General features: G+C 40.4%; 1 protein-coding gene across 2 annotated transcripts in view; it reads left to right on the top strand.

Annotated features, from left to right (window-relative positions):
* The first annotated feature begins 2,345 nt into the window (after positions 1 to 2,345).
* CELF2 (CUGBP Elav-like family member 2) overlaps positions 2,346 to 18,333 on the top strand; it is a 376,863-nt gene continuing 360,875 nt past the window's right edge. The window contains exon 1 of one of the 2 annotated variants that reach the window (XM_080392046.1): positions 2,346 to 2,870. In XM_080392046.1, coding sequence (XP_080248172.1) covers positions 2,818 to 2,870 — 53 coding nt within the window. In that variant the 5' untranslated portion in view covers positions 2,346 to 2,817. The remainder of the gene's footprint in view (positions 2,871 to 18,333) is intronic. The other variant, XM_080392047.1, reaches the window with a different exon arrangement.

Here is an 18,333-nt window from a genome sequence, read left to right on the forward strand (position 1 = left end):
GAAGTCTAAGGATAAACATCTAACTAATGGAAAGGTAGATCTCACCTCCTCCTGATCCATACAGAAACTGAAACTGGTTAGATCCCTCAGTGGGGTACACAGACAGAGCATAGCTGCCTCTTTCTCATCTTGGTGTGCAACAGTGGACGAGCTGGCTGTGACAAGGACTCAGACTGGGCTTGCACAGGGGGTGTGATAGGATGGGGTATTTGGATAATTTTTTAATATTTTTTTTTCAGGCTAAACTTGAAGCCTTTCTTATTTTGTGCCTGGTCATCAATATGAAACATTCAGTGAGAAGTTTACATTGGAAAATATGGGAATATAGCTCAAAACCTAACAAATACGGCAGTAAGGTAGAGAGGAAAGAGAAAAGGCAGTGTTCTGTAACCATGTGCATCCTCCCCAGCCTCATGGGACAGATTAGCCTGTGTAACGGTGGTTTACAAACTTTTGGGAAGAAAGGGAAGAGCCACTGGCCAACCTCTTTTTAATCAGCTTCCCACGCTAAGAATGAAGGCTTCCTCAGGTCCACAATGAAAACATATTACAAGCGGCAACCAAATTTCATTTTCCATAGCAAGCAACTAACCCATCTCCTGTAGGTAAATAAATATATATGACCGCAAAGTTTCTGGAGGCAGGTACGACCCTTATCTCTGAAGAGGTGCTCAGAGACAGCTGTGTATCAGGTGAGAAACACCCGGTGCCACACCAGCCTTAAGAGGGAGGTGGAGCATCTGTAACCCTTCCGGTGTTCTCCAACCTCCTCCCCCAGATCTGCACCTGCAAACCCACTATCAGCAGTCTCTGATGTGCTTATTCGTGTTATACCCTTTGGAGAGAAAGCTAAGCTGTTGGAGTGGCTGCCTAGCGGAGGATGTAAAATTCAGAGGTCTGAACTTGGGGTCTGACTTGCTGAACTGATCAACTCCTGTGGTCTTATGTGCTGAGCCGGGAGCTTCACCAGGCTGAAGCGTGGAAGAAAAGGCAGGAGAGGACTCTGCACATTTTTTGTAAGTAAGGGGGTCAGCGGTGCACCGGCCTTTGAACACAGAAGGCATTTTGTATCTAGGTAGTTTAAAACTGGTGGCTCCCATCTGACTGCTATCTCTTGGCTGCTGTCTGGCAGACAAAATGGTCCCAAAATCTAGGGGCAGTGGGAAGGCTCAGTATCGCTCCCTGGCAAGGGCAGGACTGTGCTGCCTTTGTGCTATAGGGACAGCAGCAAGGGGGTCTTCAAGCTGCCCCAAACCAGCCTACAGCACACAGGGGAGTCCTCAGAACAGTTTACACATAGCTCAAGTTTTATCTCACCAAAGGAGGAGGTGGTGGAAGACTTACTTAAAGTAGCCTCAAAAGTTAATTACACCTTATTATACCCTTTATTATATTTCCACGTGTGGCATCACACACTAGCAGATCTCTATGTGACCATCATATTACTGCTTCTTTTTAACATACAAGTGCTGATCTTAACTTTTTTGTTCCTTTTTTTTTTTTTTTTTTTTTGGAGAACTGGTGGCAAGGAGAAACTAGGAGCATATGCCTGTGGTATAAATAGCAAAGTGGAAGTATCTGTCATTTGGGGTAGTTTCATTCCAACTGAAGACTTCATAAGCTACAGTTGTGTTTTTTTTTTTTCCCCCTAGAATTTTAATTTGGGGATTTCCAGAAATCCCAGTGCATTGGTGGAGCTCAAGGAGAGGGTACAGTCATTCACAGGATGAATGGAAAACATTTAGAGGGAAAAAAAATGCAAAAGAGAAACATTTAAATGCAGACAAATCAATGTCAAAAAGTGTTACAGAAACACAAAAGAAGCCAATCATCTAGATTTTCCTAAATAAACACATACTAACGGCAGTTACACAACTTTTCAGATCACCATAGTGATCTGGAGGATGCTTTACTATTTGTTTTTAAGTAGCAACAAAAAGAAGGAATGGATTTAATGGAATTGTATAGACACATCTTCCCCTTTCAAACATCCAAAGGGTTACATCTGTCTTTGCATTATTAGGCTTTTTATTATTCCACCATAATAGCAGTCTTGCTATAAATCAGATTGCTTTCAGTCACAGCTTCAGCTTACAAAACTATTAGGTTTTAAAAAAAATAAATAAAGGGGGGGGAAGACAGATTATTCTATATTCAGAAGGTTGTGAACTGTTTTTAATGTGCGTGTCTCCCTGCCTGTGTGAGGGCAGGGGTAAGGGGAGGAGGCAAGGGTGGGAGAGGAGCTGCATTAGGAAGTGCCTTTTCTAAAAGCGTCCCAACTCCAGCCTGCACAGAATAGGGAGACCCCAGCAACCTTCAGAAAATAATATAAAAGCAAACCGCAAAGGTAGAAGAAAATACCCAAAAGGAGAAGACTGCAGCTTGCAGTAATCTGTAAATGATTGCTGGCAAAGACTGGAGGCTTCAAGCTTGAGCTGTGTTTGTTCCAAAAGAAAGCCAAGAAGGACGGTGTTAATAAAGAGAGATTTAACTGAGGGCTGTGCTTGGAATAAAGTGGGCTACAAAAAGGTCAAATTTGATCAGTTGGAGCAGATTACAAGGGCTTTGAAAGGTAGTGGTGAAGAAATGAAACTGGGACTGTGAAGCAATATAGCACAAGATTGATTTTGGGGGTGGAGAGAAGCTGGGACAAGTGCTTATCAGCTTGAGAAGGAGGAAGAGCTGTGCTGAGTTTGTTGTCATTCCCACACCGAGTAGAGTACTTGCTGCTTTTGTGGTTAGGCTTCCCTGCCGTGGTTGTGGTGTTTTGTTTTTTTTTCTCTTTCTTTCCTATATATATATTTTATTGTTGCTACAATGGTGTCTATAATCTCTGACTTGGATCCTCTGAAAAGCTGGAAAGTTTTAAGGTAGGCCTATGTTTTCTTCTGTTTGGTACAGGAGGTTTTGGTTTAGCCCTAAATTAACTGGAGCTTGAGTTATAATGGAAATGTGAGCCCTGGGCTTAAGTAAGAGGAGTTTCTGGTAATTAGAGCCCTTTTAAGAAACAGCAAACCTTTGAGCAGATGTTTAGAGACACCCGAGGGAGATTTTTAAAATATACTTCTCGGTGTTACAGTGCAGTCAGGAATTTTTTTTTTTTTTTTTTTTGGGGGGGGGGGGGAGAGCTTGCTCTGTAAATGCGAGTCAATAGCAGAGGCTCGCACCGGCTGGAACTGCGGGATTAACTCCCTGCGTGCCTCGCCGCGCGCAGCGGGGGCAGCGGTGGGGAGCTTCGGAGCCCCGAACACCGGCGTGAAAGTTGATCAAGAAGTGGAAACAGCCCTGGGGGAAGGCAGAGGGACAAATGTGCGCGTTCTGTTTTATTGTTGAAACTTCCACAGTTCGTTGTTCCTCTAAGGCATCTGTTTGATACTTAAAAGTTGCTCCTGATTTTTACCTTCAGCGCTATTGTTTTTTTTTTTTTTTAATTTGAATAGTGAAAAATGGTAACTCGAACGGCTAAAAAGAAGGCTAAGGGGAAAAAAAAATAATCACCCTTAGTGTCTGCTGCAGGTATTAAAGCTCCACAGTGTTAAACGACCGTATTTAACGCTGCTATAAATGCCTTGGGTTTGCCCTATTGAGAATCTGGACATGTGAAAACTTTGCAGATGGTTTGCAGAAACTTCTAAAACATTGGAAACAGCTGGGAATGTAGATGGAGAAATTGTAAAATTAGGTAAAGATAAAGTTAAATGCATTTCCCTCAGGTCTCATGCAAAACATGAAGCTGCATCTAATACCATATTTTATCTTTTTCTTATGGAAGTAAATTACAGGGATTTTGAGGGAGTGTGTGGCTTGTGATACTATTATTATAAATATATAATAACAATAATATTTTAAAGTATACTTTGGCTTCTTGCTACAGTGTTTTAAAGAACTTAAATGTGTCCTGAGCTGAAAGAGGAAAAAGTCTTTCAGAAGTCAAACTATAAAGTCTACCTACATAACTAGGTTTTCTTTTTTCCTCATGTTTGCATAGCGCTGAACTTTCTTTTTCAGAAGTTTAAACTTCTCTGACCATCTTCTGAGCCTGTGTGTAGGAATGTGGACTGAGATCTTTTATCTTTGTCTGCGGTATGAGACTTGGTACAGCAGTCTTATTGCAAGGTTTTTTGTGGTTGTTATTGTTTTGAGTTTGTTTGGTTTTGGTGTTTTTGTTTTTAAAAAAAGAAAGTCATTTAGGTCTGTCAGCACAGAGTGATGAGTTTCTATTTGACTTCCAAAACTTCGGTGTGGATGTTTGCTGGGATGTAGCATTGTGTGGGATGGTGGAGCGCAGGGCTGTGATTGGCACCCGGGGTGATGGTCAGGCTACATCGGACCAGAGCCAGGGTGACTTCTGTGAGTCATTACCAGTGAGTGCCAGTAAAGTGCTTTTGCAGAGCTCCCTATGTCTTGTCTTACAGTGTGTGTGCTCCAGAACAGCTATTCTAGGAATTATTCTAAAAGCTTATCTAGCTCTGGGAGACTACTGATTCCTCTGCTAGTCAAGTCAGGTGGTGCCAGGATTTTGCTGAGTTGAGGGATGAAACAAAACACTTGAAAGTCAAGAAGATTTAAGAAGGAGACATTGTTGCCCTCTCACAGAATCCTGTTTTCTTAGAAAAATGATGTGTTTGCATGACTGGAGAAGAAATATCTCCCTGGCACTTTCCCCTTACAGTATGACTGAAGTTTCCCAACTTTGTGTGTGGATCTGGAGGTTACAGCTGTGTGGACACATATGTGATTTAAGTCAATTTTACTGGACATTCCTCTATGTATTACTGTGTGTGATTACAGAAGCAACTCTGCACAGATGTGATGTGGTGCAGAGAGTTAAGAGGTGGGAAAAGGCAGCATGCAATTTAAGCGAAATGATCACTGATAGTAAAAAAAAAAAAAAAAAGCCAGAAGACACCATGCAGCTCATATGGCTTGCGACTTATTAAATTGTAATGCCACATCACGTTTTCCTTATAGATTTTTAGTTCTTTTCTGCAGGCCAGTTTCTAGCCTATTTGATGCCTCTGGGCTTACCATTTTTAGTGTCGTCTCCCCACGTATCAAGAGATCCTGTAGCTAATATCTATAAGAAATAGAGGAGTGTTTCTCTGTGTTTTTCTTAGGTGATGCTAAGCAATTCTTTAAGACCCAAATGAAATGCTGTAGCAAATGCTATGATCAGCTTAGGAGTAGTGTCCTGCAGTGGCAAATTCTCTATTTTGTTTTCCTTGTGCACCACCTGTATTCTGTGACTCGCTCACAGTTTGAGACCTGCTTAGTTGGGAAAGAGACGGAAGGATGCAGATCTCGCGGAGGCAGGTGGCAGGGAGAAATAATTGCATTAGGTTAATAATTCCCCGGGGCTTAGAGAGCTATGGGTTGCCTCGGTGCTAGTTACTCCCATCTCAGCTGAGCTCTGGTTCCTCTGACCTGCTCCCCAAATCCTCTAGAAGCATGTCCTCTGCCCTCTGAATAAAGGTGGTAATAAAGGAAAAGGTACAATATAACAACAGACAGGGCTGTGGCTGGTGGTGGAGCCTAATGGGTGGGGAAGGTGGTGCTGAGGGGTGGCCAGGGATTTTGCTGGACTTCACCCAGCAGGGCTGGGAAAGCTAGCAGAGGTATTAAAATAAATGGCAATATGGTGTGCGTATAGATGATATTACACCAGGTCTCCCTCTTGGGTTGTGCCTGCCTGGGGTGGGACAGGAGAGCTGCAATACTTTCTGGAGAGTCTGGGCCCTGCTGTGCTCGCATTGCAGCAAGGGGGGGAGGAACTCCCAGGTTCTAAGCACAGCTCAATGTGCAGAACAAAACCCACTCCAGAAAATATTTTCTTTCACTGGATTTCTTGATAGTAATCTGAATATTAAAGTTATTGGAAAGTAATCTGTGAGAGCTCATGGAGTTATCTTTTTTTTTCTCCTCCTGTTGCCTCTTTTCAGATAAGCTCCCAGCATAAGATCTATGCTTTGACATTAACACACTGCTGCCTGATCTTCCCTTATAGATGCCTTCTCACTTTTCACAGTGTGACTACAATAAGTGCCATGCCTGTAGTATTTCTTGGAGCCAGAAGAGATTGGCAAAACTTCAGACCTTTTTAAAACCCTCCAGAGCCAATGGTGTGTGCTCACCCAGGCCTCCACAGACACAGAAATCCTGTTTGTCTGTCTCCGAAGTGACATGGGAGTTAGGATCTAGCCTTGCTAGCGCATAAGAGAGACCAAGATCAGCTGTTGTAACACCAGAGATGTCTCTAATCCATGTTCCAAACTTCCCCGTACTTCTGGGACGTGGCTTTGTTCCTCGTACGTGACAGGGACAGCTTTGGTCGCTGTTTCTGAAGCCAGAGCCTGTGCTCTGGGCCCCTGCAACAGCAAAAGCAGAGCAGTAGCCTGGCAAAGAGAGTCACTAAGAGAAGGGAGAAAGAAAAAGAATAGCCTTCAAGGGCATGGCTCCTCTGCTGTGTTTCTCCCTTAATTTGGCTCCAAGAAGGCAAAATGCAGTGAGTGACCTATACAGGAAAGACCTTGCACCCCTTTGCATTCCTGTCTGAAGAAGTATGTGACCTTTCTATGGCTTATTGCTAGGGAAAAAGAAGTAGGTTTTAACTTGACTTTGCAACCTCAAGGTGAAATTGAAGCAAAGAGTAGGAGTTTTTGCTCAGATGAGCAGTCAGCTCGTGGTCTGTGAAGCAGTGAGCCTTGCACTGCCACTCTGCATACAGATGACCTGAGTTCCACAAGTCCTATTGAACTGCCCTGTACAACTTGGCTGGTAGGCTTGGGAACATCTTATTTGGAACACATCATGTGTCAGGCGGATGTACAATTCAAGTGTTCTCTCCAAAATGCCTTTTTCCCACCATGCACACCATCCAAACAGCCTGTAAATGGTTTGGCTTTTCAGGAAAAAAGTGTTTTTCATGCTTGGCAAGTCAGTCCAGCAGGAACAATTTCAGCCTTGTTGGTGCTTGTATTATGAGCCGTTTTGGGCAAATAGTCTCATCCCCATAGCCTGCTCCTGTGATTGCCTGTGAATTAAGATGGATTAAATAACTTCAAGGTGTTCAAGTTGGGGAAGGGGGGAGAAAAGTACACACAACAGCTCAAATTCGGTTGTCAGCACAGAACAATAAACTGAGATCACAGTGATGCAAGTCTTGTTCCTGTTTTAGCTTTTACTTTTCCATCTTAGCAAAGCTTCAGATAAGGCATCCTGTATTGTATTTGATATCTGAACAGACTGGTTAAGTGCACAGACCCCCAAGGCAGAACTATTGTTCAGAAAATTGGGTAAAAAAAAATAAATTGTTCTTTACTCTGTGTGCTTTACTCTGAGGACCTGAACAATGTTGTCTCCACCCACTACTCAAAAACAAAACAAGCCCTGAAAGTCTCACCCACTGACATGGACTGGACTCCATCGCCAACATGAAAAACAGATAATGGATTATCAGATGTCAGTGGAGAATGCAAATTCCCCCCTAATTGCCACAATATGCTTGCTTTTAAAAAATGCATGAAAAGAGGGTGTGTGTATCTTGTAATAACTAAAAACACATTTGAAAAATGTGTTTCCAGTTAACCCTCAAAAAAAACAGATCGTGTGTCAAAGGTGGCCCTGAAAGGGATGTTAGTGAGTCACCTAAGTCCCAAGTCGTGACACAGATGAGAATTGCCAGGGAGATGATGGTTATTACTAAGCTTTGGTGTGTAAAATATGAGCAGCAAAACACAGTCTGGATTCCCTGCTTTCAGTTTGGATGTGTAAGTCTACAATCATTCAAGTGAGTAATACTGGGATTAAAAATTAGGCCCATCTATATTGAACTATGGGGGGTTTAATAATTCTTTTTCACCTTTTGCATCTGTGCTTCCTCTGCACTTTGTAGAGGACAATACTGGCAGTTTTTCTTGGTTTGATTTTTTTTTTTTCTTAAAAAGGCAGGATGTATGGGGTGATTGAAAAATAAAGATAACAGAAAACAGCAGATTAGGATGTAACACACTCCTGCATCCATTGTTGATGGCTGAAAAGTCATCTAGTCCTTCTCTAAGCCTGTGCAGATTTATTCTTGCATCTTTATTTTCCCCTGATTAAAATTCAATATCACTCTTTTCAATAAGAGTTTATTCTCCACTGTTTTACTAAAAACAATCCACTTTTCATATCAAGCCTGTATACAAGCTTATTACATCTTGTTCATTTGGACATGAGTTGTTAAATCTTCCAGGTGCTTTATGGGGGATTTAACCATCCAAATCAAATGAATGCTCTCTCATAAAGAGGTTTACTTACCATTGCCGCTATGTTCCTTTGCCTAATTGTTTAAATTGCCCTAACCCCTAAAACGTAATACAGAATTACCACACCAGCAGCACAGATGCCTAGCAACAGCCTATGATGGTAAGCTCGTAGTAACACTTGCCCAGCCACCAGTGATTTGCAGTTCAGGGACTTCCTATATCAGCAGTCATGTCTTTGTCTCAATGGATTCTTCCTCCATGAATTTCTCTGACTGGTTTTGCAGTTTTAACTTCGAGCCTACAACATTTTGGAGCAAATAAATTCTGTGGTTTGACACACTGGTTGCATCTATGCTAACAAAGCAATGCCCTGGAGGGGCTCTTAGGGTTCTTTGACATGTAAGTTTGTCTTGCATCCACATTTTGGGACATGTGTTAGCTGTTTGGAGTGGTTTCTTTGCTAAGGTGTTGAGACATCAAGTCCAGGTTCCTTTGTTTTGAAAGCGGGGGGGGGGGGGGGGGGGAATTTGTTTTGTTTCTGCATGTATTATACTCCAAAATCTCATTCCTGACTGGTGATTAGTGACATCCAGTTACATGGATGCACGTGCTGCAGGATGCAGGTAAAAACAGTATCATCTTTTCCTACCCATGTTACTTAATGATACTGACTTCCATTTACCATTTCATCGTCATAATCTCTTAAATCAATTAGAGTCCTAACATACTTCTGCAGATCTCTACAGCTCTTGCATAACGAACCCAATGCAAATGTTAAGCTTTGTCTAGTTCTGCACTTGGCAGAACTGAAACAAGGAGAAATAGCCTGTAGAAAGAAAGGTAACTGGGCAGTGGCAGCGTTACATTGTGCCTTGAGAGATAAGGGTATAATCTCAAGCTTTTCCCAGGCTTTCTGTGTCAGTTTGGATGAGTTACTTAATCTCTGTGTGCCTCAGTTCCCACCAGTAAAATGGAGTTGTTAATACCTGTCTTATCTACTTTGACTATAAACTTTTCATGGCTATGGAGGTGCACGGCTCTGTCCATACAGAGCCTACAGCAGTGAGGACTCAGCTTTGGGCTGGGCTTTTCATCGCCTGCCTTCATAAAAATAATTTACTTACCTGAAACCAGAATTTAACTCTGCTGAGAACAAGTAATTTCTTGCACAGTTATTAAAACCCTTTCTTAAATATTTCTGCCTTTGCAAGGCAGCTCTGTGGACAAGCCAGTCAAATTGCCTGCATTGCACCAGCTTTTTTCCAAGACTTTGTTAGGCTGAAGCTGGTTAAAACCTGGAACCCAAAGCTGAATGATCTGGCTGAGCTTTCCCTAATGGCAAATCACTTAGCTTGGGGGTTTGGCTTTCTTATTTTTCCCCTTTGGGGTTTTTTTTTTTTGGTGTGTGTGTGTGTGATGCTTCTGCTCAGTAACCCTTTATAAAAATTCGTAAGCTCGGTTCAACACTGTTCTGCTTTAATAAACTCCCCTCCAAGCTCAGTCTCTCCTTTGGTATGCAGTTCCTTCTCTGCATAGCTGCTCTTTTCATGTCTGATAGCTGCACATGTGAATAATTCTTTTCATAAGCTTATTTCTTGCTCTTCTTCATTTCTCTAATCCCCTCACTAGTTGACATGCAACTTTACTCAGATGTGTTTCATCGCCTTCGTTCGGCAGTACCTGTGCCATGTGGCATCGCCCCAGCCACCAGTAGCATACCCTGCTGTCCCCATGGAGGGGTGTCATCATAGCAATGAAAGTCTTCCAGTAGTTATTACTTCCACGGGCTTTATGGTGTTCAAGGGAGATTCATTAAAGATCTCCAGCACCCCTGCTAGCCCCAAGGTGCCATACCAAGGATGGAGCAAAGGAAGGTGAAAAGAGGGAGATTTGCAGTCTCTCTTGCTTCAAGATCCAGAAGCTTTTCTTTTGCATGACCTGAGCAGGAGCTGAATTTCTTATCTGTAAGGAAAAAGCTCTGACTGTTCCCTGTGGGTGTTGCCTGGTAGGTATCACTGTCTCCCAAGGAACCCGTTTAGGCTTCAGCAGCTCTAATGCTCCTGAAAAATGCTCTGTGACACTAAAAAAAAATCCCTAGCGTAACCTGAGTGTTACCATCCACCCTCTTTTATACGAGCAGCTGAACATGCTTCTACTGATCATACTCTTAATATTCCTTAATAAAGAAATAAAAGAAAAAGGAACCAAACTTGTGTGAATTGCATTTCTATGTAAGTTTCTCACATGCTTTGTCTTTGATTGTATGTGTTTCCACATGTTTCAATGCAAGTGGAAGAGGTTTCTCAGGTTTTTATTCCTCATTTGGGAAAATCCATGCATCCCCTGTGAGAGAGTTCATTCTGGTTGTTCATTATAGGATCCTTGTTCTTGAGTTGGTCCCAAGCTGGTATTAGTGGACCACTTTGTTACTGAACTCCTGTTGACATTGGATTTTTGCTGCTGGTTTTTTTTGGTTTGTTTGTGGGTTTTGTGGTTGGTTGGTTGGTTGTTTTTTTGTTGTTGGTTTTTTTGTTGTTTGTTTGGTTTTGTGTCCAACTGAGCTTTAAAACTGAAGATTATCTAAAGGTAGGGAGACATTGGGAGGCTCCAGTGGTTATCACAAACATTGTAATGTCTCTCTCTTTTGTTGAATGTGTGGATTTCAGATTATTGGAAAAATCTGCCATGTCAGTTGTGGTACATTCTTTTTCTTTTCCCTTTCAGATGTCAAGTTAAATTGTCTGTAGCTGGTTATCTTCAAGAAATGCTTTATAGAGAGAATTTTATCTGTTAAAAATATAATTTACTTGTTCAGGTAACTTTGCCAGAGTCTTCAGCAGTGGAAAACTGATTCTCTCCTTAACATGCCTGAACTGCAGACTACATTTATGTATTAAATTAGTAGATCAATGAAGCCAGAACTTAAATTGTGGTTGGAAATCTTGGTATGACTTTTGAGTGATTTGATTGTGCATATTCTGTCCAAGAATTTCTAAGATATTATGGAAAGCTTTAAAGTAAAAAGGGGAGAGATTAGTTTTTTCTTTAGTTTTAAGACTTTTAGTTTTAAATAGTGTTCTTGGTTTTCAGGTCCTAAAGAAAACAGTAAAGTACTATAAAAAGGATTTCAAGTGAGTCTTTGAAGCAGGAGATATTCCAATTCCGAAAAATATGTGGATTTAATGATCTTTCTCCACAAAGAATAGGCTATAAACACACAAGTGTATTCATCTACTACATGTGCCACCCCGGTACTACTCTTCCAATTACATTCATCCTGAACCAGGAGGCACTGGCAGGTTTCAAGCTGAGACTACCTAATTCTAAACTAAACTAAATTCATGTTCACCAAATTCTAAACTAAATTCATATTCAAGCATTTGTAGGATGAATTTAATTTCTCAGTCTCTTAGGCTGGAATTAATCTTGGCTTTACACAAGCAACTGGTTACTGCTCATTACTCAGAGGTGGCTTCGGGTCCCTGGGAGGACTTCAAGAACTGCCTTCAAGAGATACAGGGTCCATGATCCATGTTACATATTTGAGCCTTAATTTTTCACATGTCCTGTCAGTAAAGCTACTGAGCATGTTTGCTAACGTGACACCTGGTGTGGTCTTAGGGAAGAATTTCAGTCCCACCAGCAGCTGGAACTGCTGAGGCTGGTGGGTGTCCCTGTAGCCCTTGGACTTCCCCCTTGTTGGAAAAACTGACCTTGCCAAGACTTGCAAAATGTTGTTGACTGGGGTCAAGTTTTGGCTGGACACAGCAAATAAAAGATGTATGTAGCCTGGGATGAATTACAGGCTTGGAAGGGGGAGACAGGTATTAAAGGTCTCAAATGGGGTGATAGGGAGAAAAGTATTTAAATGCTGATGTAAACTTTCATTGAGTCCAGGAGTTAGTTGGCAGGGCCTTTTATGTGACTTTTGGGGTTAGTTTTGCAGCTGACGCAAACTGACAGAGCTTCATTGAGCAAGATCTACTGACTTAGGGTAAATGGGAGTTGGGCCCCATGTGTTTTGCAGAAGACTTGACATCTTTCTTCTTATACATAAAGTTTCTGGATCTAATAGGAGAAAAAAATATCTTGGTCAGAGCACTTACTGTATTTATTAATTCCAGCCTGTTGATGCCCAGTTTACTCTGTCTGAAGTCTTGACTCTAAAAAGCTCTTGGGAATGTTACATTAATTTTTAATTTTTTTCCTGTGTTTGAAAGAAACAGATGACCTACCTCTTTGCTCTTTAGTCAGTGGTCAAGTAAACTAATAAGTTTAGCATAATCTATTAATAAACCTAAACCTATGACATCCTAGGTTGTAGGCAAGCTGTGTAAACTAACTATATAAGTTACATACCAACTGTGAATCATTGGAAAGTGGTGACAGCAGGAACCAAACTTGCTGTAGAGTAACTTTTTTTTTTTTTTTTTTTTTTTGCTACTCATTTGAGCTGAAAGTTTCCCATTTTTTTGCAAGGGGATTTTTTTTTGTTTAATTCCTGCAAAAGCAGTTTGTATCTATAACCCAGAACAATGTGGTTCTCGCATATAGCTCTGGGACTGCTCTTAGACTGAGCTCAGATCTCCCTGCTGTTTTCAGCTACATATATGGGCAGTAAGTTGCTTTGTTTGCCATGAGATTCATTAACATCTCTGGTTAATGAAAGCTTACATCGTGCATGCAAGTCTTACAAGTGCAACTGCTGAGTGTTGCTACCTGATGCCTCAAAGCTGGATAGATCAACATTTTATGTGGACTTTGAGGTCTTCTTTTCCATCTTAACTCTCATTCTACTCATAAAAATTTAAAAGCAATCTCAGTTATCCACACCCCACAGAAAAAAACAAGTTACTCTCTTATTAAGAGGTAGCCTAATTTAAAAGTACCCTCAAACAATATTTTCTATTGTAAGCTGCAATCTGAATTTTTCTGTTGGTATGAGGCTGGTATGCATCTGTTGCACTTCACAGCCTTTCTTCTCTTATCTGTAGATACTGTACAACCGTGCACAGCAGAGCATCCAACAACAAAAATAGGTAATTATTCTTGCAATTGACAAAATTCAAAGACTTTGATCCACCACAAAGATAATTGATGCTGTTCGCATTGGTGTGGTTGAGTAAAGGCAACAGGAAGAATGAGCATGGATGAAGCTGCAGGTCCAATTCCAGGAGGCATAACTTTATCCTATTTACATGCAGATAAGAAGTTACCTTTGCCAGAATTATTTTTGCCAGTTACAGATGTTTACTGGGCAAGCATCATAGCAGAAAAGTCCTAGGAAAGGACTTCAGTTAATTTCCAGAAAAAAAACCCCATCATTGTTAGTGTTTAAGAGAAATAAACCACCTGAAAACAAAATGTCCTGTAATGTACAGAAACCTAGCCTGAATGTACTGTGTACCTGTATTAAGCTGACTGTACTAATCATTGCCTTGTTTTCCCATTAAACTCTGCAAGATATTACAGGGTTGATTGTACATTGTGTATTGGCAGTTCAGGTTGTGGATTGAATTTAAGCAGCTGTTATGAAAATACAGTCTATAACACAGGGGAACACAAGCTCTGTTGATGAAAATGAGCCATGTATACAGTGAGCTTGTGATTTGGACATGAAACAATGTTGGACTCCAGGCTGCAACATCACCAAACATGACAATTTGGAGGAACAAATGAGTTCTGCACTTTTTATTTTTATTTTTACCCCCATTTGTTCTTATAACACGTAACAGCCGTCAGACCACACAGGAAGTTTGCACAAACCTACATGGTGAAAGTAGGATGGGAAAGCAGAACTGGTTCAGCAGCAAAGGGTTGGGCATTTGTTATTTCTTCAGCAGCTGGAAGCTTAGTGTGGCACCAGTGAATAAAATCAGCTTTGCAGGGAGGAAGCTGTATAATCAGTATGTATGATGGTTTCTAAAGATGTGACGATCTGGAACAGAGTAGTTACCTATAGATGGTATCTTTGTATCTTCTCAGTAGCAGCGGCCAATTTTGAATTCCTTCAGGAAAATGGTAAAAAATGTGCTTTAACTGAGCAACAGTTAAGCTAATAATTTCAGACCTAGAAAGACTTCCTTAGGAGGAGTGCTTAATTACGGAGGCAGAGAGTTGTGCAGAATAGTAAGCACTTCCCAGAAACGGTCATTTAGGCTTTTGTTGTTTGAATTTTGTCATAACACAAAGGGGAAGAAAAAAAAAATCTCGTGAGGGATTTGAAACCAATAACCCACATGACAATTAGCTCGCAGGGTACTGTGCCAGTAGATACCATGGAGGGCAAATACTTAGAATTGGAAATTATTTTTATGGATGCTGAGGATATCTACAATTAGATAGGATTAAAATGGATGGGGAAGGATGGAAGTCCTCGCGCTCTGGCCTGCTACTATCTGAGGCTGAGAAGAATCTTCCCTTATTTGGCAGCATATCCCTATCTGTGCAGGCTTTTTGTACCTCTTAGGGATGGAAGGTCATATAAAGCAAACTCCCGTCTGATCCCATGAGACATTTCCTGTGTTATACAAGAGTGTTAAAATCCTACTAATTGAATTTTCTTTCCTGGTACTGAATTCTAACAGCATTTACTTTATTGATGCAGTGTGTGAGTCAAAAGAAAAGATAAATATTTCAAGCCTTGTGTTACTAAAGAATATACTTTTATTTAACAGTATTATACATGGTATCTTAACCACTTTCTAGACCGATGAGTTCCACAGGGTAATTTTGTATTGCATTAAAATAATTATCCATCACCATTTGAACTTCATGTACTCTCAGATAGGTAAATTGTATACTTTAGCAAGCCAGCATGCGTTCTGAAATTGTTATGGAAAAGATTTGCATTAGGAAAATGTAGACATTCTCCCCCTCCTTGCCATGATAAAAATCTTGTGTGCACAATAGCTGTACTGCCACATGTCATGGGGACATTGTGTAAATCACAGAGTTACAAATTTGTCAGCCTAACCAAATGTCTGAAAGAATAATGTCATATTAGTTACATTTCAGCTGTAAGCCTGGCCTATTTTAACCTTGATTTGTGTGGCAGCTAGCCATACCAACAGCTTGTGCACGGTTGATTATAAACAACTTTGTTTTAATGTAACAAGATTCTCATTTAATTCCTAGAGCTTGATGCAATAGTGATCAAAGATAAATTCAGACGTATCCATGAGGTAAAGGATTAGATTAGACTGACCCAAGAAGACAGGGTCCTGACAATTTCAAGAGTGTAAAACCTTTTGTACATTGTAATGAAAACTTGAGAAAGTTGGATGGTGCACCTGACAAAACATAGATTGAGAACTGCATTACACCCGTAGCAAGCCTTGATATAATTTGGACCCATTTTGGTTTTTATTTAATTCTAGTTTTGTGTGGAAGGACCTGTATCTTCGACTAAGAAACTTTTTTTTTTTTTTTTTTTTTACTTTTTAAAGCTTTATTTGTTTGGGATTGCCAGTTATTTTTCTTCTAGATTATCTTTCCGCATTAGGGATGAAAAACTTATTCTGGAAGATCTGGAAAAGTTGAATTCTCTTTGTTTGGGTTTGTGTGTGTGTTGGACCCTCTTGTGCTGAATCAGACACGGTTCAGACTTGGGGGGTGGGGGGTCCTTCTTTGTTTTTTTTTTTTTTTTTTTACACTTGTGATGGTTTCAGTATTAGGGATTTTGTGTTGTTTTTTTTTTCCTGGTGTTTTTTTTTTGGGGGGTGGTGGTGCTTGTTTGGTCATTTTGTTTGGTTTGGGGTGAGTTTTATTTTGGTTTGGGGTTTTGTTGTTGTTGTTTGGTGGGTGGGTGGTTTTTTTTGGTGGTGAGGGTTAAAGTGTCCTTGTCTGAAGCAGCATACCTGAGAGGCGCTCTCTGTCTTTACTTAACTGACTATTTTCAGGAGGCTTAAGGCAATTGAGTGTTTTTCAGATTACCACCTCCTTACCGTGCATCTCAGAAGCTGGGCAAGAAGTTCAAAAAAGGTGGGAGGGATTACGCTGACTGACTATACTTACACATCTGTTTCCTGAAGAGGGTTGGGAAGGGGCTATGGTGTTCACTTTATTTTAAAATCAGCAATTCAGTTTAGGTCTGTAAATGTCAAATTTGAGGGATTTGGTTACATGAGCATCAAAACCCCGGTTGAAACCTTTGAGTGGTTTTTAGGCTTGTGGTGAACTGAATCAAATTGCAGGAATGGTCCTCAACTTAATTACCCCAATAAATTCCTGTTCCTTTGCAGCTTTATGTTCTTTCTTTGCAAGTAGCTGATCTTGAACATTCCTTCTTTCCCTCCTGTATAAAAAATACAACTCTTGCCTTCCAACAAAATCAAACCTTTACATGAACATAGCTGGAAAGGTTGGGAAAAATTTTGGGTTTTTTCTCTGGGTTTTTGTATGTTTGGTTTTTTGAGGCATATTTGGTGGGGGTTTGTTTGTTTGTTTGTTTTTAATATTTCCCTCTCAAGTTTCACATTCCTGATTCTTTTATTTGAGAGTGCAACAAACAAAACAAACTTTTTTTGTTGCATTGTCAATGGCAGAGGAGGAAACAGGAGTAACAACCTAAGGTTCTTCATTATGAGTTTCATATTTTTCTCATAGGGCAGTACAGTGTTGCTCATAATCCTGCTAGTTGGGAAATCTTCAGAAGTAAAAATAATTAATTCAGTGATGCCAGTCTTGATAGTTAGAAATTTCCTTGGTTCTGGGAAAAATGATAATGCAAACAGGAATGTCTAGTCTTTAAACACACAGGGAAAAGACACAGATGCTCACATGTACACAAAGTGGTTTAAAGTCAATAAGCTTTTGTTCAGTCAGAAAGTAAAAATGCACAAATTTGCTGGTATTTTTTATATATATGTATGTATATATATAAAAATCATAGTGGGGGTTTCTTTATCTCTGCTCTAAGATTATTACATAATCTTAGGACTTGCTTTCAGACCTGTGTTTCTTTTGTGGTTGCAAGTGGGTGAGTTTTTGACATAGGAACCGCACAAAGATTTCTGACCCCACAAGGTAACAGAAATTACTCTTCTAAAATCTGCATGAATTTCCGACCAAATACTTAACTTCTGCTTCAGCTGTGATATTTCCCCCTCAGTCTGGACTACTTGTGATATATATTTATTTCTTGAATGGAAATAGAAGCAGCAATCCCATTTCTGGGACAAATTTTTATGGTCTTTTTAAATGTGTACTGTAGAAATGTAGTAAAACATCTGCCCAACATCCACAGAAGACATCAGCTTGGGAAGGTTTCGGGGAAAGATTTTACTCTAGTTCTTTTATATTGTCATGCTTATGTCCTGCTGTTGTAAAAACCTGCTATTTTGAAGACTTGATACCAGTACTAATCTGTTTCAGCTGCATGTTCCCAGACTATTTATGAAAATGAGTTTTTATTTAACAAAACATAAACCAATGTATTTATGTTTTTATTTGCTGAAGAAGACTCTTAAGAAGACCAAACCAAAGGCTTCATAAATCAGTGAGGGCTGGGTGGGGATTTTTTTTGTTTAGCTGTGTTTGTCCTGGAGATTGTTAGGCTGAACTATTTGTTTAAAGAAACAAAATGAAAATGAGAGGTCTATAGCCAAGTTTTCAAATGATCCTTTTGCTCGCTGGCACTCGCTGAGACAGAAAAAGTGATGGCTAGTGCTTCAGAAATCCTTCATGCTCTCATTTTTTGGAATTTGAGCTCCTAAGAGAGTCTGGCCTTTTGCCTGCATCCTGAGATTAGCCTGAGCGCTGGGGTTTTTTTTTTCCGATCTGCACAGTCTAAAATTAAGACGTTGGTTGGGAAGTTTTTGAGCCAGTTCTTGTTAAGGAATCTCCTTTGAGGTACTCGCCACCTTTAACTGCTCTGGGCTTCAAAGGGTGCAGATGACTAAGTTCCATACTGGCATATCAGAAGAGAAACAGACCCCCAGTCTGGGGATGTGTGCTCTCATTAGATTTTGAACCTCTCCTGCCATTTCTTCTCTGTGAATCCCAATTGTTTCTAACACTGTGTTTAACTGCTGTGAACTTTTGTTTGGCAAAGGAATGTATTTGCTTGTTTGGGGCAGGCTGAGCT

The sequence above is a fragment of the Falco punctatus genome (genome assembly GCF_963210335.1).
Source record: "Falco punctatus genome assembly, chromosome: 6".
NCBI lineage: Eukaryota > Metazoa > Chordata > Aves > Falconiformes > Falconidae > Falco > Falco punctatus.